Here is a 23,293-nt window from a genome sequence, read left to right on the forward strand (position 1 = left end):
ATGCAACTACATCTTGCCATACTTCACATCAGGCTTACTGACAAGCACAACCCAAAATACAATTAACGGTATTGTTGAACATCACAACTGCCATTAATACGGTATGCCGTCCACTCCTGCTAACCAGAGAAACAATTAGGAGTGAAAATTAAAACGTACCTAGTACGTCTGCAATAAAAGTAACTTCCACTAGACTAGAAGCTGTATGCAACTGATCACCACAGCAACTCAAATATTGTAGCATGATTAACTGCAACACTTAAAACGATTGCTACAATCTATCTTAGGTCTGCAGCGACAGCATGCTGCCAGCCAGCAAAGCTCGCCAATGCCTCTACAGAAGTAGCAAAGGCTACAAAATATACAATGAAATACTGCCCTAGGGTTCAAAGTATTCGACTGGGTGCATGAAACCCTGAACGACAGTGACAGCCCAAATACATGTCAAGTTGATAAGGGAGGCCAAACAATGCCACCACAGCCAGATAGGTAATTAAAATTGCGGGGGGGGGGGGGGAAGATTCACAACGAAGGACACAATGCAAGCTTATTAAAAGTCAATGGAGCCAAGGATATTAAAAGAGACCTTTGAATATACGACACTACTTGGGGGGACCATCCTCCTGGAAAAGAGATTAAGACCCACCAACGAGCTTGCTCGAGAACCGATTCAAGACACAGTTTAAAGTTTACCACAGAACCCCTCTCCCAACAACCTTCATCTTCCATTGCGCGGACGGAAGGCGACTTCCTTCCCCAAACAACTTTCTAATGCTGCAAAGTAGGAGCTAGCTATCACGAATTAGCGCTATAGGAATAATTTAAAATCAGGCTACTAAAAACAAACCCAAAACTTTACCGGGACAGAAATAAAGCAAAAACAATAATATTTATGAGCGAAAAATAGATACGCTCTCGTTAAAATGAAAAAGGTGGCAACATCCAAGGCAGAGTAAAGTGCATGATAGCTGGGGACGCCCACTTGCATGAAAACGACCGTACAAAAATGAGGCAATTGGCAAAAACAGTAGGCCTCACCTTTGTGACCTACAGCATTTTGCAAATGCGTTTTTGTTGTTTCTCTACAGCATTAGTAAAAAGAAAAATGATTTCACAAAAACTTAAACAGCAGTATGTAACGGACCTCAGTATTACTTGCACTGCCATACAGTTAATTTCATCAGTGATGTAATATGCAGGGTCATTGACAGTGCGTCATAGTGGTGTAAGTTATACTTAGGTCCGTTACGTATAACTGGTGAATTTCAGTATTGTTTTTAGGTTTTAAAACAGTAGTTTTTTTCTTATTATAACACCTTCTCCACTTTAACCTTTTAAATGATTTTCGAAGGTTATTTTTCTAACATAGGAAAATCTTACCTCCACCATAACCGTTTACTTTTTTGTAAGAATTCCTATGGTTTTTAACAAAGTAAGATCTTATTACGATAGGTCTGCAGTAGCTGGCTCTACGCCCAACTCCCCCCCATTAGCTTTGTTCTTTTAAATTCCAAGCTCCCCTATATCTTTTTTTTTTATATATTCGATTTCAGGACTGAGACAGAATCCTGTAATGACAATCCCAACAATTCTGTCCCTGTTGCGGCCAGCCAATCAAAGGTCTTGGTCCTGCCAATCAGACTGCTTTATTTCCATGGATTACTGGGCTACGAGTCTCACTGCGTTAATTACTGCTACTTTAAACCTCAATTTCTCTAAAATCGCTTAACAGATTTACAACAAATCACAAAGCACGCTCTCTGAGTAAAGTTTGACCTATCTGTCAAATTTGGTGCAGCTCGATTCAGTCATTTTCTCTGTAACGAGGTTTAAAACTGCCCCCCCCCCCAAAAAAAATCTTCTCCTCCTCCACCCCCCCCCCCCCCCTCAACATGGTGGATTACCCAAACCTTCCAAGAGGAGCTAAGGTGGATGAACTTTTGGGGAAAGTTTTGTTAAGATCCGTCAAACGACACCAAAGTTATTTGCAAAACAAAACCCTTCCTATGAACTATACAGTGGTGAAAGCCACTGCAATATCTATTTTTTGCAAACATTTGCTAAACAAAGGAATGGGCTAGCCCTGGCACAGAAGTCCAGAGGGACTCAGAACAGGCTGTGGTGCGGGGCCCACTAGTTGCAAGACGCATATACATGCTAGATGGCCTATCTGCATACAGGACACCCTAAGATCCAGAACAGAGACAACGAGACAAAGAAGAAAGGGACCAACTCACCAGGGAAAGAGACCAAAACTCTCAGCTGCTACATACAACACGAATAAAGGAAGGGTCAAGACCCAGACACATTAGTGAAGAGTCACCCGGCTTAGCTGCCATTGCCTGCTCGGTCGTTGCTTATTCAAGGCAGGCACGGATGTGTTGCCTTTCTAGAAGACCAGGCTATGGTACATTCATGTGTGACAATGCTTTAAGGACCTCTAGAAGGCCAGACACTTACTCCAGGCTTACTGGGTTCTACTGACCGATAAAAGCATTATGATTTACCAATAGGCTGACGATATCACTTATACTTCAGTTTTCTCTGCTCCAGGCACACAGAATCAAAATTACTGTCTGCAAATCACCCAGAAGTGAATGTGAAGGAGCAGTCTAAAGCTCAGACCAACCAAAACCAAATTTCTGTTATTCGCCAAAAACTGCAAGCAGGAAATAATACACAAAGCTTGACATGTCTCTGGGCTGCCTTGAACCCCAGCAGATTTCACTTCATGCCAAAGCAGCTGGAGTCACACTGGAAACCAACTGCTAATGACAGCCTGCTACTAGCTCCCTCTACTAAAGAATAAAGTGGCTACTTCCAGAAAGAGACTTCGGAATGTATCCCCTTGTACTCGCGCATTTGCATGCAGTAACACCGTTATCCACCCATCCTGGACTCCACAGTGGCACCTCTTTAAATTGTAGACTGTCTCACTGGGGCAAGGTGAAATGAAACCACCTCACATCCTGAAAGAACGCCATTGGCTCTCAAAGCCAAGCCCTCGCCATCTTCAAAACATTACCAAAGCTAGCATGACCAGCGCCCCGTTTATTTTGGGAACAAGTTCACCTTCAAATAAGAGACTCAATCAATCAATCATGGCATTTGTATAGCGCTCTACTCACCCGGGAGGGTCTCAAGGCGCTGGGGGGAGGGGTCCGTCTAAGACTAAGATGTTCAAAAAGAAAAAAAAAGACAGCAAACCTTTTTCTGTCAATGGACCCAGGATCTGGAAAAGAATCGCTCTATCCAGGCTGTTCCAATAAAGGAAAGAGTTCAAGAGACACCTCTTTAACGAACACTACTCCAAAATGCTGTAACATTAAAAAAAACACCTACCTCGCCTATCATTACCTGGTCGTTTGCCTGCCAGTTGAACGGCACAGCGCCCCACGGGCTTTCTGGCCAGGGTTGCACTATACAAATACTCAATACATGCATACCACTATACACACTGGTCTTCACTAGCTGGAGGGACGTCTGCAGGGAGAACATTGCGCCTCCCGCATCCGAAAATTATGGGGGTGACGCCCATGCACAACCCCAGCGACACTCCTCTTTCAGGCCTATAGAAGTAGGGCTGCGTCTCACTTTACGGAGATTGTATATATCCCTCCATTAACCAGGGTCATGACCGAGGAAACGTGATCGTAGAAGCATAAGACAGCAGGGCTATGCCATGTGCTAAACAGGCACCATAAAGCCTACAATGGCCTAATTAGGTAGCAGGTTACCCAGAATTACGAGGAATACGAGAGCAAATGAGCCCTATCCGGGTATAGCTGACAGTCTTCTACAGCAAACATTTAGATGATTACAAATATCTTACCTATGGAGAAGTAACACTGCCTCCGGGTGCTACATTAGACAACAGACCCAGGTAGGCACAATTAACGTACAGGTATACCAGGGGTGGGCTGTCCCTAGTGCCACACTATGCATGCCATTGAAAGCAGAGCTGCCTCGCTAGGTTACATAGATCTCGCGGGCCTGAGAGACAGATTACACAGATCTGTTTCGTGCACTGCGATATCCATCGGGTTACAATTACCTGCATGGATTGGACAGCCGTGGCCCCTCCCACCTCTTGGATACAGCGCTGCTGCCCAGAGAACAGGAGCCCCTGGGGAGCTGCTCAGATCCAGCGTCTCTTGTTTTCGACCAGAGATATTCCATCTATGTTACCCCACCCCCCACAACCATGAGGATCCTTTCCACCACTCCCGGTACAAAAATAGTCCGAGCACTCCTGCTTCTTTCAGAGGGCTCGGGGAACAAAGAAATTCGGGTAATCATTGAACTCGGGGGACGAGTAAGAATAAAAAACAAAACAGAGGGGCTCAAACTCCTCTCGGGAGTCATATCTCCGCCGCCCCCCGCAAGGGGAATAACCAGGACAGTAACTAACAGAGAAGAGTCCAAGAGAGAAAAAAAAACACCGAGGATTCCAAGAGAGAAAAAAAACACCGAGGATACCAAGAGTAAATAGCAACGAGGGGGCACTCAGGTGCACTACCCATGTGCTGAAGACGCCCCGAATGGAGACACCGCTTTGTTAACCACAAGGCCGCCAGAGCCTCTTGGTGTGCTGAACCTCCGGTAGTGCCCACGTAAGGAGGCCGCGGTGCCTCCCCCGTGCCGAGGTCAACAGTGAAACGCCTCACGTAGGGAAAATCCCAAAGAGCCAGGCTGAGCCTTTCACCCTTGCATGCCCACTGTGGCGTTGAAGAACCCCACCCAATATACGTACCCCACACGGGGTTCCCGTTAAGCCCAGCTACTGCATACCGCCTGACTAAAGGGTGCACAGGAAGAACGGAGGCCATAGTACGATAGACTCCCTCTTCCGCCCACCAGAACGTAGAAGCCCCGCCGCCATGCATGGAACCAGCCCACACCCCAAAGGAGGGAAACCACCCTGCCAATCTGTACATCCTACGTGATCTCCCCGAGCCCCATATACCCCGGAATCCCCCTTTACTCTCACCTGAATCACCATACTGCCCTTCTCCATAAACCGAGGGCGGCACTGGAGGGTGAGGGGGTCTATACCAAGGTGCCCCCGACACGGTCTTCGCTAGACTCCAGCAGAGGGGCGCCTGGCTCCACCGAGGCGCGTGCTTCAATAATGGGTTTAAAGGGGGTGCCCTGGCTCCACCGAAGGTTTGCAGGTCCACGGGGCGCTTCTCCTGGGTCCAGATAAGGGTTTTCCCGCTCCTGCGGGGTCTGCAGCTGCGGTGGGGTGTCCCTGCTCCAGGGGAGGGAGTCTCCTTGTCTCCCGAGGAGGGGGGGGGTTCCTGTCTGGTCTCTGCAGCGGCGCGGATCTCCCTCCTCCTCTCGTTCCTCACCTCAAGGCTCGTCTTCCTCCCTTTCTTTCTCTCTCCAAAGAGCCCTCCTCTTCCTCTCCCTCCCCCTTCCGACGTCCCTGCTCCAACCTCCTTCTCTCCCCCCCCCCCCGGCTCAGGGCCAGATGGCTGCAGTAGCCCCACCCCCCAGGCCCTGGGCTAATTAATCACAGACGGGCCCCTCCTCTCTCTCCTTCACCCTCCCCTCTTTCCCCGTTCCACCCTCCAGACTGGCTCCAGGCTTCTGACACATTTCGAGTCACACTCCAGAAAGAAAAGGGGGGCAGATGGAGGGGGCATCATAGTGGGGAAGGGTGCGGAATGATAGGGGGGGTGGAAGGGCGGGGGGGGGGGCATAATCGGGTGGAAGGGCGGAGGGGGGGAATAGTCGGGTGGAAAGGCAGGGGGGGCATAGTCAGGCAGGGGGGCATAGTCGGGCGGGGGGGGAAATAGTCGGGCGGGGGGGGGCATAGTCGGGCGGGGGGGGGCATAGTCGGGTGGGGAGGCATAGTCGGGTGGAAGGGGGGTTGGGAGCAGTCGGGTGGAAGGGTGGGTGGGCGGGCATAGTCGGATGGAAGGGGGTGGGCGGGCATGGTCGGATGGAAGGGGGCGGGAGGCATAGTCGGATGGAAGGGGGGCGGGGGTCATAGTCGGGGGGGGGGGTGGGGGCCTAGTCAGGGGGGGTGGGGCATAGTGGGGGGGGGTGGGGGCATAGTCGAGTGGAAGGGCGGGGAGGGGGCATAGTTGGGTGGGGTGGCATAGTCGGGTGGGGGGCATAGTCGGGTGGCCAGTCTGGGGGAACGGCAGGGGGGCATAGTCTGGGGGAACGGCGGGGGAGCATAGTCTGTTGGAAGGGCCGTGGCATAATGGGGGGCAAGTAAACAGGACATTACAGGAGGAAAAGGGACAATGACGTAAAACGGGCAGGGGCAAAAGTTTAATAGAGAAGGGTCAAAAAGAGGGAAATGCAACTGTAGCAAAAGAAACAAGAGAAGGGAGAAAAAGGCAACAGAGGGCAATGAGTGAAAAACACACAAATTGGCAATCACTGGGCTAGATAAAGAGGGACAAAATGGGAACAGATGCAAGGGGTGCAAATATGAATGACAGACAGCTTAAACGGAGAAGGGGTACAGACAGCTATGTCAAATGGCACAAAAGGAGGCTTGAGAGCAGGGAGCAAAAGGGGTGCCAAACAGGAGGGTGCCAAAGGATGGAGCACTACTGAGCAGTAGAAACTAAGGAACAGAGGGGGGGAAAGGGGTTCAGAGACACTGGGAGCATACATATGGAATATGGAGCAGAGTTGCCAAAAAAAGAACTTGACTGGAAAAAGGTAGTAGCAGTCAAAAGATTTTACCCTTTGACCTTGTTAATGCGTACGTACGGCTTGGCTTTGCCAATACCTTTTGACGATGCTGTTTAGCATCAGCAAAAAGAAAAACAAGCATTGGCATAGCCAATAGGTCTCGCCTTTGGGACCTTATAAGTGTTTTGGCAGAGCTATTGGCTTTGTTAATGTGTTTAAGCTATGTTGTAGAGCACTTGTGACTGCCTTTTTCGAAGAAAAATATTGCAATAGTTGGTGGTTAGAGGGGCTCCTACAGTTTTGGGCCCCTGTGTCACTACACCTGCTGCACATGTAAATAAATCCTCTTTCAACTGCAAGGTAACTACAATTTGACTCCCAGTTTAGGAGAAAATTATAGCAATATTAGGAGTTTAGAGGAGTTTCTGACAACTTTTTGGCCCAGTGCCATTGCACCTGCTGCACCATTTATATATATATTGAACTTCTCAAAGGACTTGGATAGATATATATATATACATATATACATATACATACATACACACACATACATACACACACATATATACACACACATACATACATACACATATATACATACACATATATATACATACACATACATACATACACATACATACACATACATACATACACATATATACATACACATACATACATATACATACATACACATATATACATACACATACATACACACATACACATACATACTCGTACTTCACCAAAAGAGCCTTTCAGCAAGCAGATGAACACGCGGACCCAAAAGTTCTTTGTGCCGGTTTTATTTTTCAAACACCCTGCATCAAAGCCGCCATGACGCGTTTCGGTCCCACCTGGGCCTTGATCACATATATATATATATATTACCTACTGGCGATAGCCAGTAGGTATATATAGTTAGGACCTAGTTACCATAGGAAATTCCTAACATTCTATTGGGAATAACTTTGGCGCCGATTGAGGGATCTGCCTGTACTTTTCCTTAAACTTGCCTTGCTGCACTCCGCTCCTTCCCTGAAAGTTTCGGGGGGATTCGTCAAGCGGGGGCGAGAAAAAAGGGGGGCCCAAAACGTGTTTCCCCATGTTAATTTCCATAGGGACATTCTGACAAGGCTACAGCTCGAACGGCTGAACGGAAATACACCAGCTTTGGAAAAATGGTAGGGACTGGTATGCAGCAGTGCCTTTTGTATATTTGGTGTAAATCCCTCCAGTAGTTTTTGAAAAAACTGAATTTGAAATGTAGCCCAATGCAATTTTCCATAGGACCTTTAGACACGGCTACAGCCCGAACGGCTGAATGGAATTACACCAAACTTGGCAAAATGGTAGGGACTGGTATGCAGAAGTGCCTTTTTTATATTTGGTGAAAATCCCTCCAGTAGTTGTTGAGAAAATTCAGTTTTCCCAAATTATATATCTATATGTGGGACACCATGAGTGCACGTAAGCTTACTGTACTCTGTACCTTCCAGAGTACAAGCTGCATGCTGATTGGCTGCTACTGTCTGTGAACATTCCAAAACAGAAATTGTTGGCAGCCATCTTGTGCCTCGGTAGACTGAGGCACAGGAAAGCAGAAAAACAAACGTGTAGAACTCAAAAAGGGGGCAGGGTAGAAGCACCCTGACCCCCTAGGCCTGCTCAGGGGGTCCCACAAGGCCCCCCAATTTTTTTCCCAAAAAATCACGGGGGTGCGAGCACAGTACGAGTACCGTACAAGTACCGTGCACGCACTGTGCGTGCACCCCGCGATTTTTCAAAAAAAGCCTTGGGGGTCCTTGTGGGACCCCCTGAGCAGGCCTAGGGGGTCAGGGTGCTTCTACCCTGCCCCATTTGCGTGTTTTGTACCTTTGTTTCACTGCTTTCTTGTGCCTTGGTTCTACTGAGGCACAAGATGGCTGCCAACACTTTCTGGTTTGGAGTGTTGATAGACAGTGGCAGCCAATCAGCATGCCTTTCACAGGAAAGCAAAAACCACAGTTGATGGACAGAATGCAGAACGATGTCATACATTCACCCCAGTACAGAGATCTGGGCCTAAATCCATCGTTTTTTGCACTCCACACCACCCCAGTTCAGACATGGCCATATGCTGGACTGTTCCCATGAGGCACAGGGTCAGACTGATTTGCATATAGCCATGTCTGAACTGGGGTGGCAGAGTGGGCTAAAGAACGGTGATGGATTAAACTCAGATCTTTTGACTGGGTGTGAGTGTTTGATTGATTCAGATGCTCCGTCTATCACCACCCCCTTTTGTGCTACTTTAGGCCGCCATAAGTGTGGCAGGGTATGCTCAGACGTGAGTCCCTTGCTCACTTTGCCACTGGATTCAAGCAAGCCGGGCTGAAGACGGCTGGAATGCCAGAAACCGGTCCTCGGAAGCTTGTTTCCGGTCAAGGGAAGACAAAGCTTGGCAGTTCGGGCTGGACTGTTCCCATGAGGCACAGGGTCAGACTGATTTGCATATAGCCATGTCTGAACTGGGGTGGCAGAGTGGGCTAAAGAACAGTGATGGATTAAACCCAGATCTTTTGACTGGGTGCGAGTGTTTGATTGATTCAGATGCTCCTTCCATCACCACCCCCTTTTGTACTGCTTTTCACCGGAAAGCAGCATGCTCATTGGCTGTCAACACTTCTAACCAGGAAGTGTTGGCATTCATCTTGTGCTAGGTAGACCGAGACACAAAAGAATCAGAGCTCACAGCCCACACAGCCCACACAGCTCTCACAGCCCACACAGCTCTCACAGCCCACACAGCTCTCACAGCTCTCACAGCTCTCACAGCCCACACAGCCCGCACAGCCCGCACAGCCCGCACAGCCCGCACAGCCCGCACAGCCCGCACAGCCCGCACAGCCCGCACAGCCCGCACAGCCCGCACAGCCCGCACAGCCCACACAGCTCGCACAGCTCGCACAGCCCACACAGCTCACAGCCCACACAGCTCACAGCCCACACAGCTCTCACAGCCCACACAGCTCTCACAGCCAACACAGCCCACACAGCCCACACAGCTCTGGCAAAGATAATACCAGCAGCGAAAAAGCACTGGCAAAGACAATAACAGCAGCAAACAAACACTGTCAAAGACAATAACGCGGGCAAAGAAACACAGGCAAAGGCAATACCAGCAGTGAACAAAAACTGGAAAAGATAATATAATCAGGGGGGCAGGGGCACGAAAAAACTGCACAATCAGGTGACAGAAGGCCCGACTGACGGCACAATTAGTGGGCAGAAGGCAAGAAAAAACAGCACAATTAGTGGGCAGAAGGCAAGAAATACGGCACAATCAGGGTGCAGAAGGCAAGAAATACGGTACAATCAGGGTGCAGAAGGCAAGAAATATGGCACAATCAGGGTGCAGAAGGCAAGAAATACGGCACAATCAGGGGGGCAGAAGCAAGAAATACGGCACAATCAGGGGGGCAGAAGCAAGAAATACAGCCCAATCAGGGGGTCAGAAGGCAAGAAATACGGCACAATCAGAGAGCATCTTGCTCCGGTCCAAAAATCGGATCCCTAGAGCTGCTCAGGTGGTCCCACAAGGATTTTAACACATTTAAACGTTATCCGCTAATAGAATTAGAATTTAAAAAACCTTGCAAATTCACTGAAAAAAACATAGGTTTCAGGCCTTATATAGTTACGAATTAGCATTTAAAAAAACTTGCAAATTCACTGAAAAAAACATAGGTTTCAGGCCTTATATAGTTAGGAATTAGCATATAAAAAAACCTTTGAAATTCACTGAAAAAACCGTAGGTTTCAGGCATTGTATAGTTAGGAATTAGCATTTTAAAAAACCATTGAAATGGCTCCTATATAGTTAGTTGTACTAACTATATTTCGCGCACCCGCAATCCACTGCTAATGATGTCACATATTACATCATTCATGACATGGTCAATGACATCACTGATGACATCTCAAATGACATCTTGGGCCTACTCTGTTTTGGTCCTTCCTACATAAGGACGCAGATAGGACACTAAGGTGAGATCCTTAGGCCTATTCCTTTATATGTAGGTCTATAGGACATTACTTTTTTATATACCGGAGGCTCCAGTCTCGACGACGGGGAATGATTCAGGCATGTGAATCTATGAAAGACACCCAAATACTGGATAATGAGGCCTACCAGCTATGGTCTTGTGAGGGCCCGCTAGCGGGCAATGGAGGGACTTGAAATGGTTACCCGTAAGGCAGAAGGCTTGACCATAAAGCAGGAGTATGTGCAGTATTCTGGGGCCCCTTGTCTCTGGGTCATTCTAGAAGAACAAAACGTCTTTTGTATAAAGTGCAATACGATCCTCCTCGATTCCTGCCCATTGGCACTCCCGGAGATGTGTCTCACAGCAGACTCAGGTCACCAGGGGCTCAATTGCTAGGGCAAAAAGAAGGGAGGGGGGACAGCTCGGTCTAGTCGCCCTTTGAAGCGGTAACGCTCTGGAAAGGGAGCTGTTCACGCAAATCTGGGCTGTGGGCCCCGCGTAGGTGGTCTGAACGTATGAAATAAAACGGGTCCAAACCTATATTGGCCAGAACATCCAAAAGGAAGTCCCAGTGAAGGGATTCGAAGGCTTTCTCATAATCTAGGAGAAGGAGAGCATTGGAGCAGTGTAGTATATGATGGTGTGCCACTGCTGTCTGCACTCTGCGAATATGGTGGCAGGTGCTGTGCCAGAGCATAAACCCGCATTGATCAAGGGAGCGCCGGATGTTGGCGATTAGCCAACACCTTCGCATTTTTCTTGAAATCCGAGTTTATATGGGAAATCAGCCATTAGGAGGCGCAGTCTATGGGGGAATTACTGGTTTTGTGCAGGACCTCAAAGGTGGTCTTGTTAAGTTCTAACAGGAAGAAGCCATTGGTTATATCATCATTGTAAAGAACCAGCAGGTGAGGAGTTAGGGAAGTGAGGTATTTCTCATAATATTCTACCTGGAAGCCATCAAGCCCAGAGTCTTGCCCGAGTTCAAGGCCAACAGGGCCACCTCCACGATGGGTCAGGGGCTCGTCCAATTCTGTCAGGATCGACTAGTCAAGGAAAGGTAGTGGTAAATCAGCTATTAATGTTAAATAGGACTCAAGTGGGGCCCATGAGTGATGTGTGTTAAGTGTGCCGTAATGTTCAGTGAATGCGGTTGCGATCTCTTGGGTCTCGGATACTACCCTCTCGTAAGGATTGCAGATACTCCTTTGTCAGACCACGTGAGGCTAGCCAGTCCTGGAGCTTACCCGACTTATCTCCCAATCTCCCAATCTGTGGACCCTGCTCAGAGAGGCCTACCACCACTGTCTGGCCTCGTTCAGACAAAGCTGCAACGACGAGAGCCTATCCAGAGAGCGCTGACGCAGCTCAAGAGCCTTCACATCTGACTGGGCTTCCCCGGCGAGGCCACGGAGCCCACATTGCACTTTAGCAAGTCAACTAATTCCTAGGCCAAGGACTTGTCCGCTGCTCTGGCCATAAGGCAGCGTGTGCTAAAGCGCCAAATCGGGCGCTCCCCTTGGAGCTCGAGGACCAGGTACACTGGTGCATGGTTTGAAATACTCCGCTGTAGGATCTCTGGCACCCATGGCGAGTAAGAAGTAAGTGGCTGGCACAAAATTCAAGTCAATGTGGGAGCAAGTCTTGTGGACCACAGAAAAGTGCGTAAAAGCTTGCGTATGAGTGTTCCAGGTGCGCCATACGCCGCCGAAGCCGGTTGCCCAATCCTCGAGGTGGTTGGGGCTCAGGTTAGATTCTCGAGGTGCCGGCTGGAAAGGACATCGGCATATTAAAATTCTCTGCCCACAATGGTGACTCCTCCAACTGCCAGCAATCTGGAAGATAACTCACTGGAAAGAATTTTGTAAGAAATCAAAGACACTGCATTCTTTTTAGTTTACTCTGCATGAAAAGCAGCAATTCCCAGACCTCATAAATTTCCAAAACAGGGCACCTTAAAAGCTTCAAGCAAGCACGTTGTTAAGAGCATTCTGGCCAAACCAGCCAGAACGTATGACTAATGCAGTCATGGCATTAGGAGCAGAAAAGATTTTTTAGATTCTACCATTTGCTGAACTGAAAATTTTTAACCGTAATATGCCACTGAAAGCTAGAGACATGTGAATATGACGTTTGTCCAAAGTAGTCTATATGAAATAAAAATTAGAAACCTGACAAGAAGCAATGTAAAAGGCGCTTTGTTCACATTACACCCTATGAATGCAATATTAAGAAATAATATTCATACTTGCCTCATTCAAATATATGTACAATCTCCTTATCAACAGAGAAGTAATATCGCTAGTTGAGAAGAAGGAATATGCTACTTACCAGTATGCATCTGTTCTTGGCATAGAGGGCTGCAGAGTGGTACATTATGAATAGATCGCCATCTGGTGTTGGGCTCGGATGATTGCACTTTGTTTTTCTCTTGGAGAGTCTTTTGTATCTTGGTGACTCCTCCCTTGGTTGGTAGTGCGCATGGGCATCGGCTCCATCCTTAGATTGTTTTGCCATAGTAGGGTTAGATGGAGTAGTATAGTAGAATACAGATAAGAATGCCCATGTAAGTGTATCTAAATAAGATAATGTTGGAACAGACACAGGTTTCCGGGGAGGCTGGGAGGGCATGTACCACTCTGCAGCCCTCTATGCCAAGAACAGATGCATACTGGTAAGTAGCATATTCCGTTCGAGGCATATGGGCTGCAGATGGTACATTATGAATAGACTATACAGCAGTTCTCTCCCTAGCGGTGGTCGCCCGTGTCTGTTGCAACTGTCTGAAACAGTGTTTTTAATACTGCTTGACCCACTCTAGCTTGTTGTGTTGTGTGCACATCTACACAATAGTGTTTTGTGAAGGTGTGCGGTGTAACCCAGGTAGCTGCTCTGCATATGTCATCTAGTGGAATGTTTCCCAAAAATGCCATAGATGCTCCTAGTTTACGTGTAGAGTGAGCTCTAGGAGGAACAGTTAATGTTCTCTTTGCCTTTAAGTAGCATATTTGAATGCATTTTACAATCCATCTGGCAATGCCCGCTTTGGAGATGGGATTGCCTTTATGTGTAGGAGAAAACGCAACAAATAGCTGTTTTGTCTTTCTGAAAGCTTGTGTTCTCTCTATATAGTACAATATGGCCCTTCTAACGTCCTGTGTATGTAGGGCTCTTTTAGCTACTGTTTGTGGTTTTGGGAAGAAAACCGGTAATTCCACTGACTGATTGATCTGGAATGCTGAAATGACCTTCGGTAAGAATTTTGGGTTTGTTCTAAGGACCACTTTATTTTGGTGTAGCTACATAAATGGTTCCTGAATCGTAAAAGCCTGCAGTTCACTTACTCTTCTAAGTGACGTAATAGCTATGAGGAAAGCCACCTTCCATGTGAGGAATTGTATTTCACACCTATGCATAGGTTCAAAGGGTGGCCCCATTAGCCTGGTAAGCACTATGTTGAGATTCCAGACTGGGGAAGGTGGTCTTCTTGGTGGAATGACTCTTTTGAGTCCTTCCATGAAAGCTTTAATTGCTGGTACTTTAAACAGTGACAGATGTTGCCTGTTTTGTAGGTACGCTGCTATAGCTGCGAGATGAACTCTGATAGAGGTATATGCCAGATTACATTGCTGTAAGTGTAATAAATAGCAAATGATTTGTTTAGTGGATGCGTCCAGAGGGTTGATGTGCTTACTGTTACAGTGTATAGCAAACCTCTTCCATTTTGCTGCATAGCATGCTCTTGTGGTAGGACGTCTTGCTTGTTTAATGATTTCCATGCATTCTGGTGGTAAATCTAAATACCCAAACTCTATGACCTCAGGAGCCAGATCGCTAGGTTCAGTTGTTTGGGATCTGGGTGCATTATTTCTCCATGGTTCTGTGTAAGATGCATGGCTAGTAACCTTAGCTTTTGATGTGGTACTTGTGAGAGTTGTAGCAGCGTGGTGAACCACGGCTGTCTTGCCCATGTAGGTGCTACTAGTATCATGGTCATTGAGTGTTGCTGTAGTTTCCGAACCAACAATGGAATTAGTGGTAGAGGAGGGAACGCGTAAGCAAATTTGTTGGACCAATTTATCCACAGTGCATTGCCTTGGGACCTTTGGTGTGGGTACCTGGATGCGAATTCTTTGCATTTTGCGTTCTGATGGTTGGCAAACAGATCTATCTCTGGTTGCCCCCATTTTTGGAAGAATGGCTGCAGTATTTGGTCGTGCAGCTCCCATTCGTGTACCTGTTCTGACTGTCTGCTTAGGATGTCTGCTATTTGATTTTGAACTCCTGGTAGGTGTTCCGCTAACAGGTAGATCTTTTGAGGAATGGCCCATCTCCATATGTCCTGTGCTAGTTTGGATAGTTGGAGAGAGTGTGTCCCCCCCTGTTTTTGAATATAATACATTGCAGTCATGTTGTCTGTTCTGATCAGGACTGCTTTCCCTGCTATTTGTATTTGGAAAGCTTTTAGTGCTAGAAATATTGCTAATAGTTCTAGGTAGTTGATGTGCAGTTTCTTTTGTTGCACACTCCACTTCCCCTGTACTGTGTATCTGTCCATATGCGCTCCCCATCCGGAGAGCGATGCGTCCGCTGTTATTATCACTTGTGGAATTGGCTCTAGGAACGACCGTCCCTTGGAAATGTTTTCTGTGTTCCACCACTTCAGAGAGCGATCCGTCCGGTCGTTTACCAACACCAGATCTGTAATCTGACCTTGAGCCTGATTCCACTGTGTCGCTAGACACTCTTGTAGTGGGCGCATTTGAAGTCTGGCATGTGGTATTAGCAGTATGCAGGAGGACATCATGCCTAATAGTTGCATAAACACTCGTGCTGGTAGTAAGTGTTGTGGTTGAAATCTTTGTATTAACCCGACCATTGTCTGTACTCTGACTGGGTTGGGGTATGCTATTGCCTTCTCTGTGTCTACTGTAGCCCCCAGGTATTGCTGAATCTGGTTTGGTTGCAGGTGTGACTTTTTGTAGTTCACGGTAAACCCTAGTTGGTGCAGCAGTTGGATTGTCTTCTGTGTGTTGTGAAGACATTCCTCCTTTGACTTGGCCTTTATTAGCCAATCGTCCAAGTATGGGAAGACATGTATTTGTTGTCTTCTTAGATGTGCTGCTACCACAGCTAGACATTTTGTGAAAACTCTTGGTGCTGTTGTGACACCGAACGGAAGGACTTTGAACTGATAGTGTTGTCCTTCTAACACAAACCTTAGGTATTTTCTGTGGGCTTTGTGAATTGGGATGTGAAAGTAAGCGTCTTTTAGATCCAGTGTAGAAAGAAAGTCCCCTTTCTTCAGTAAAGGGAGTACTTGTTGGAGCGTGACCATGTGGAAATGCTCTGAATTTATGTAAGCATTGAGAGGTCTGAGGTCTAATATTGGTCTTAGGGACCCGTCCTTTTTGGGGATCAGGAAGTATAGAGAGTATACTCCTGTTCCTGGTTGATCCTTTGGGACCTTCTCTATTGCATGCTTTTGTAGAAGTGCTAGAACTTCTTCTTTTAACAGTGTCATATGATCTTGACTCATTGGACGCTGTTTGGGGGGGATGTTTGGTGGGGTAGCTGTGAGTTCTAGGCAATAACCATGTTGGATAATTTGTCTCACCCACTTGTCTGACGTGATGTTTTCCCAGACAGGTAGGAACTGTGATAGACGTCCCCCGACCGGTGTTATGTGGTCTGGGGGGAGTTCTATGAAGTCACTGTTTTGGTGTTGAGGCGTTGCGGTTGTTATTATTTCCGCGACCTCTACCCTTATTGTTGTTACCTCTGTAACTGCCTCTTGAATTACCTCTGGGTGATGTTGGTGTGAAAGATGTGGATTGCTGATTCGTTCCTGTGTTCTTTGGGCCCCCTCTATAGGTGGATCTACGAAAGGAACCTCTGTGTGTTGGCTGTTGCAATGCTCCCATTGACTTAGCCGTTTCCGTATCTTTCTTCATTTTTTCTAATGCCTCGTCTGTGCTTGAACCAAACAATGTTTTTTGATCAAATGGTTTGTTCAATATGGCTGTTTGTACTTCTTGTTTGAATCCTGAGATTCTAAGCCATGCATGCCTTCTTAGCATGACACTTGTGTTAATAGACCTTGCTGCAGTGTCTGCTGCGTCTAATGCACACTTAATGGAAGTATTGGTTATTATTTTACCTTCCTGTATTAATTGATCTGCCTTTTTCTGGTGTTCTTTTGGGAGATGTATGAGAAGTTTCTCTAACTCATCGTAATGTGCCCTGTCATACCGTGCGAGTAGTGCTTGTGTATTTGCTATACGCCAGCTATTCGCTGCCTGTGATGCTACTCTTTTGCCTGATGCATCTATTAGCTTTGATTCTTTATCTGGTGGAGGTGCCTCTCCTGTAGATAATGAGTTTGCTCTTTTACGAGCGTTTGAGACCACCAGTGAGTCTAGAGGTACGTGTCCTTTAATAAAAATTGGGTCCTTTGGAGCCGCTTTGTATTTTTTATCAATTCTTGGGTTTAACACCCTGGCTCTCACTGGGTTTTCGAATATTTCCTCTGTGTGAGTAAGAAGACCCTTTAACATAGGAAGAGTACCTGATGTTCTCTGTGCATTAGGTAGAGTCTCTAACAAGAAATCTTCTATTTGAGGTTCTGTATGCATGTCTAACTTGTGATATTTTGCTGCCCTATTAATGAGCTGCACAAAGCCTGTGTTATCATCAGGTGGTGAAGGCTTTGAGGGATATAGTTCTGGGTCATTGTCCTCATCTGACCCTACATCATAATTTTCCCATGGGTCCTCCTCATCTGGGATGGTTTCATCATCCCCCTGAGGTTCTCCCTCCCCTAGCTCACTGTCTACATCTGACTGAGGTGTAGCTGGTCTTGGTGTGGAAGGTGTATGAATATTTGGCCTATTGTGAGGAATAGGAGAAGAGGGTGTGATCCTAGGACGAGGAGAAGCAGGAGGAGTTATATTCGTCCCCATTGTTCTCTTTTTTGGAGGAAGAGGTTTATCTTCTGATTGTTCACTCTTTCTCTTCTTTGTGACCACTTTCCCAGTTTGTGGATCAATAAACAAGATCTTTTGTTTTGGATCTGTCTGTTGCTCCTGAATCGGTACCGAAGGTGCTAGTTCCGAGAGGTGCTTTTGTTTTCGATCGTCAGATCTTGTTGTTTTCGGCACCGAATGTTTGCTCGATTCCGACTTTCTTGGTATCGAGTGTCTCTTGGGCGATAAGGAATATTTATGTTTCGACATGGAATGTTTCGGTACCAAGCTCTCCTTTGCATGTAGCCTCGGTGTCGAAGTCGATGTCGCCCTTTTGTCGGATCCGACATGGTGGGAGTCCGAGTGTTTCGGTTTCACTTTCAGTTTCGTTGCCGGGCCCGAAGGCGGGGCGTCGGAAACTTTTTTCAGCGGTTTGACCGGGCCCGAGGGCGGGGTCGTTACCGCACGGGGTCGGTTTTTCGGTAAGGGGACGTCGTCCCTCACGGTTTGTTGATCGATGAGTTCCTCAGTCTCCGACTGGTCCCCTTCCGACCCCGACTGTTCTTCTTCTTCTTCCTCGATTTGGTCGTCTCCGAACAACTCCGGGATCGCTTCCGCCTGCATTCTGGAAACCTCGTGTCTTCGAGCTCGACGATTTCTAATCGTTAGCTTGGAGGAGAATGCTGCGCAGGCTTCGCAGTCCCTGGATTCGTGTTCCGGCGACAGACAGAGGTTGCACACCTCGTGTAGGTCCTTGTGTGGGAACTTAGCACCACACTTTGGACATTTTTTGAATGGAGTCCTTTCCATGGACTCCGGGCTTGACTGCGTCGAGAAAGGCCTCCTGTTCTTCGACGTAGATCCAAGTTTTTCTCTTTGATTTTTAATTTGCAACGCGTCGGAATGGAAATGAACGCGTTCGATAACAATACCGTCGAATTGGAAAGGGAATACGCGCCGATAAATCACTTTCTTCCGAAGTTGATCTGGAGCGTCTCGATCCTCATCCGAACCCGATGGCGGAAAAAAACAATCTAAGGATGGAGCCGATGCCCATGCGCACTACCAACCAAGGGAGGAGTCACCAAGATACAAAAGACTCTCCAAGAGAAAAACAAAGTGCAATCATCCGAGCCCAACACCAGATGGCGATCTATTCATAATGTACCATCTGCAGCCCATATGCCTCGAACATTCTGTTACCACTTTTGTTATTCGGGGTGAAAGAGCTAGTTGGACATGGCTTAATTTTCGTTTATATACCCAGTGGATGCAATGACCACTAGAATAAAAATATTTTGAGTGAAAAGCTTTATGTCAGAGAGGAGGGAAGCATGAATGATTTAATAGAATGTTGGCTTGTCGTTTGCAGTGTAAGGTAGAAAAAGAGGGACATTTGGAGAAGATAGAGCCTTGACAAGACCTACCTGCTGTTGCCGAAAGGCCTAAAATGAAACAAGGAACTGAACTCAACCTGAATGGCTCCAGACTCTAGTCTGAAGACCCTGCACTCTAGCTATAACACGATGTCAGGAAGCTCAGAAGCTTTCACTAAGTGGATTACCCAAGAGCTATAAAATGTTTTGAGAACATACTGTTTTGTTAAGAATATAAAACATTTCAATTTCCAAACTTTCTACATAGATTTCTTACGAATATTGTAATTTGTCAAATTATTTTCCAAATAATCTTCTCCCCGAATAGGAGAGGCTACTTGGTAAATGTTGGACAATTCTTGAACTCAGATCCACGCCTGTTTCCTGTTAACACGTGAGCCAACATTTGACAAGTGCTGTGTACAACTCTAATACACTAAGAAAATAAATGCATTTCACTACATAGACAAGGGTTCTTTTTACAATGCCCGTTAAGGATTAATACCACAAATGGCCAGTAGTACACCCTTGCTCTAGACCCCTCTTATAGCAAGGGCCTACATCTGCCCAGGTACAACTTATTTTATGTATTGCCCAGGTCTGCCCTTTTCCAGATCCTGCTTAAAGCCAGAGTCCTCCACTTCCCTGGTAAAGATTTCTTTAATTAAAGCCCACATCCCTCTTTTGGCAGGGAACTACGTCAGCCATGGTTTTATGTAGCTTCTCATATACCACCTCTGCCAAAGTTGGCAAATCCACAAAAGTCTGAAGCTCACTCAGCAGGCTTACCACCAAATGCACGACTGGCACACAGATTCAAGGACACACTCCTTTAATAACTCTGTAGTCACCTCAGACAGAGGCATCATGAACGATCCCTTGGCAAAGGAAATGTTCTCAAATGATCTCAAACTATCCTACATCTAACCTGTTCTTAAAAAACTGCCTTGATCGTGTTCAGTAACAATATGCCATTATCCAAGGGTTCATACATAGGCACATTTTTTTAATAATCTACATGTGGACAAACAAAAGCATTAATAAAAGAAATGCGCATCCTCTCGAATAAGCAACAGGATTGTACCCAGCCTGGAGCACCAAAGGAGCACTGTAGGCCACATGGGATGATGAAATAACTACTGTCAACTGAAATGCATTAGCAGCACTCCTGTTACTTGACCTCTATCCTCTTTTAGCGATTCGAAGACAACTTAGTAATTTAAGTAACTGTCCTTAAATAGAATGCTTCCTTCTCACAGAAGACCCTAAATGATATGCTGCTTCCCATCAGCACAAATAACCTCTACTACTGGTGCGCCTCAAGGGGCAACCATCACCCTTCTTCATTGTAGGTCTTAGTTTACTACCTAGTCTTATTTCCGCCCTCAAACTGAACTGCTACAACTACACCAGTGACAAGCAAATAGTAATGAAGCTTGAAGATGTGACTGTTCTCAATGGTGAACTATGACCTATTGAGTACAAGAAGTTGACTACTGTATGCTACCTAACCACATCACTGTAAACATATGCAAAAGGGAGATACTCGCATGTAGCAAACAGACTATCAACTATCAATAGAGCCACAAAGACTAGGCCCATCACCAACCTACCAAAGTAGGAAAACCTACGGTGATCGTGGTCTCTAATCTTTCTTTCTCTCCTCACAAGAAAATCAAGTAGCCAAAGGAAGTTTCTATTCCATCAGAACCGTGAGTAAGTTCTTCCTACCCAACCTTCAAACCAACTGTTCAAGACACCATCACGTTAACACTATCTCACCTGGATTATTCCAATGGACCAGACCTCTCAGCCCCAATACATCTACTTGGCAAATTGTAGAAGGAAGAAAAAAATACAGAACGTAAATGCAATATAGTTTCTCCGCCTACCAATCAGGACTCACCTCACTAGTTTTGCAACCTTATACTGGCTGGCAATGGCTTGACATCTACTTTAGTGTAATGTGCACTGCACAAAGAGCTATTCATGGCAGTGGACCACTCTTTCTTCTATATAAACTCCCAACATCCAACAAGCCCGCTATACCAAAGGTTGGATCCACCCACATCTGGCCATCTTTCTCTTCAGAAGCTCGATCTGGTGGAGGATCCTTGTCTGCACAAATCAGATAGTTAAACACTTAACACCTGCTAAAATAGGAAATGACAATCACCATGAACTTCGTTGAGCACCAGGCACCTAGCTCATCCACATAATTCCAAGACACAGACCACTGCAAAAAAAAAAATGGTACCCGCATGTACAACCACATCTATTCTCGTACTTCATTGCAACAATATATTATGCGTAGTTACCTGTCTGACGCAGAGCTGTGAATATAATAGAACGCCTCTTTACATGCCAAGCTGCATCCCATACCTTTTGCAAACATGCTCCCGGAAAGCAAGCCAGGAAGCCAGCCAGGAACCCAATGTGAATCAGAGTGTTCATAAGCCATATGAAACACCAATTCAGGGTACATAAATACCATAGCCGGAAGACAATTTAACATTTCAGCCTAAGACACTAGTCAAGCTTTCAAAAACCATAATAATACAATTTACACATATTATAAAAATTATGAATGCATATAAAATATACCACTCCAAGCCAGATTAGGGTATATCCGCAACACTAGACTTTCTGATACTATTCCTATCAAACATGTTTTAGTTTATTTTCATTGCCCTCTACTGTAGTAGTTATCCAATTTTAATAGTCCATCCTCCCGGAGGCACATAGCAACGGAGCAGCAGAACGTAGGTGGCACTGATATTTAGTATCTGTCACTCTAATGCACAAGTCCTCAAACTGTGGGGAGCGGCCCCTGAGAGTCCATGAACGCATTCTCAAGGGGGCACAAATTCATCTGCAAGTACTTGTGAATGAAGATGGTCAGGAAGCTGTGACTTGCTTTTCTGGAGTGCCTCCAAAAAGTGCACACAAAGTATGCAACTGTAATCCTGGGTGCCTGGAGCACAATCCATGAATAGGGGGACTAGGTCAAAGATTGTGGCTTAAAGGAAGAAAATATTGAGAGACTTGTTTTTCTCCTTCAAGTAATTAATTAAAATGTGGGGGGTTTTCAAACACGCACACATTAAATGAACAAATCAATGAAAGTTAAACTAATCTGTTTACATTATAAACCCCAGATAGCTAATGCAACCACTGCAGATGTCTGTGTGTAACCAGAGAGCCATCGAATTGAAAGACAAATTACTCACCTTTTGTAACACCTTATCTGTTGGAGACAGGATTTAGCCGCAGATTCTTTACCTTTGAATTTCCCAGTCTTCAGACTGGACCGGGAAGATTTTTCTTCGAGCAATACCCCTGCGCGCCGGTAGGGGGTGTCATCCGGCTCCGATTGACATTGTCAGAAATGACATCTGGATCACCTATATAGGCTCCACATCAGCATGCTGACGTCAGTTACTTTTCAAATCTTTCCATGCCAGAAACACAGAGCCATTGAGAGAACTAATGGTGGTGCGTTTTGAGAAACTAGGGCCCTGAAAGGGAATAGTCCTGACCCTAAAAACGTGTCAGCAGCGCGGGAAGGATTGGTAAGGAATCTGTGGCTAGATCATGTCTCTACCAGATAAGGTGTTACCGAAGGTAAGTTACTTGTCCATCTGATAGAGACATCTAGCCACAGATTCCTTACCTCGGAATAGATACTCAACCAATACCAGCCCTGGAAGAGGGACTGCTGACAATTTTCAGATTAAGAAGTCCTGTAGGACTGAGCAGCCAAAAAGGACATCCCTGTGGACTTGACTGTCTAGGCAGTAATGATTGGTAAACATGTGTAGGGATGCCCACGTTGCCGCCTGACAGATGTCAAGAACTGGGACTCCCTGTTGCAACGCAGTAGTAGCAGACATAGCTCTGGTGGAATGAGCCCTTAAGCCTTTAAAAGTTGCATCTTAAAGGGGTTTTGGCAGAATGTGCTCTTGGTGCTATTTTTCAGTTCAATTTGAATTTATTCATAGTAATATTTGGAGATGATAATAACCTGATGACTTTGTTGTCAGTAACACAAAAAGGCTTGCTTCTGAACTTGACCCTTATTGCCCGGAGGGATATTTGCAAGTTATCGAAGGATCCACCGCCTCAGCTTTATGAGAACTGGCTGAGGGCCTCACTGGGTATGGCTCGCCTGGACTTGGAACATTTGAACGATAATGGGTGTAACATCTGGTCACAGCTCTTAGCATGAGGCAAAGAAATGAGGCTGATCTAAAGCCCCCAAGTCCAA

The 23,293-nt window shown here is 46.2% G+C and overlaps 1 protein-coding gene across 19 annotated transcripts in view; it reads right to left on the bottom strand.

Moving 5' to 3' along the window:
• The window catches only part of RBFOX2 (RNA binding fox-1 homolog 2), a 617,871-nt gene that overhangs the window by 258,863 nt on the left and 335,715 nt on the right, over positions 1 to 23,293 (bottom strand). For 2 of the 19 annotated variants that reach the window (XM_086958692.1, XM_086958649.1), the window contains exon 1: positions 4,991 to 5,396. The exons of 15 other annotated variants lie outside the window; for them this stretch is intronic. In XM_086958692.1, coding sequence (XP_086814818.1) covers positions 4,991 to 5,017 — 27 coding nt within the window. In that variant the 5' untranslated portion in view covers positions 5,018 to 5,396. Of the gene's footprint in view, positions 1 to 4,990; positions 5,450 to 23,293 lie in introns of those variants that run through there. 2 more of the 19 variants (XM_086958653.1, XM_086958678.1) reach the window with 2 other exon arrangements.

This window comes from Lissotriton vulgaris, chromosome 1_1 (genome assembly GCF_964263255.1).
Source record: "Lissotriton vulgaris chromosome 1_1, aLisVul1.2, whole genome shotgun sequence".
NCBI lineage: Eukaryota > Metazoa > Chordata > Amphibia > Caudata > Salamandridae > Lissotriton > Lissotriton vulgaris.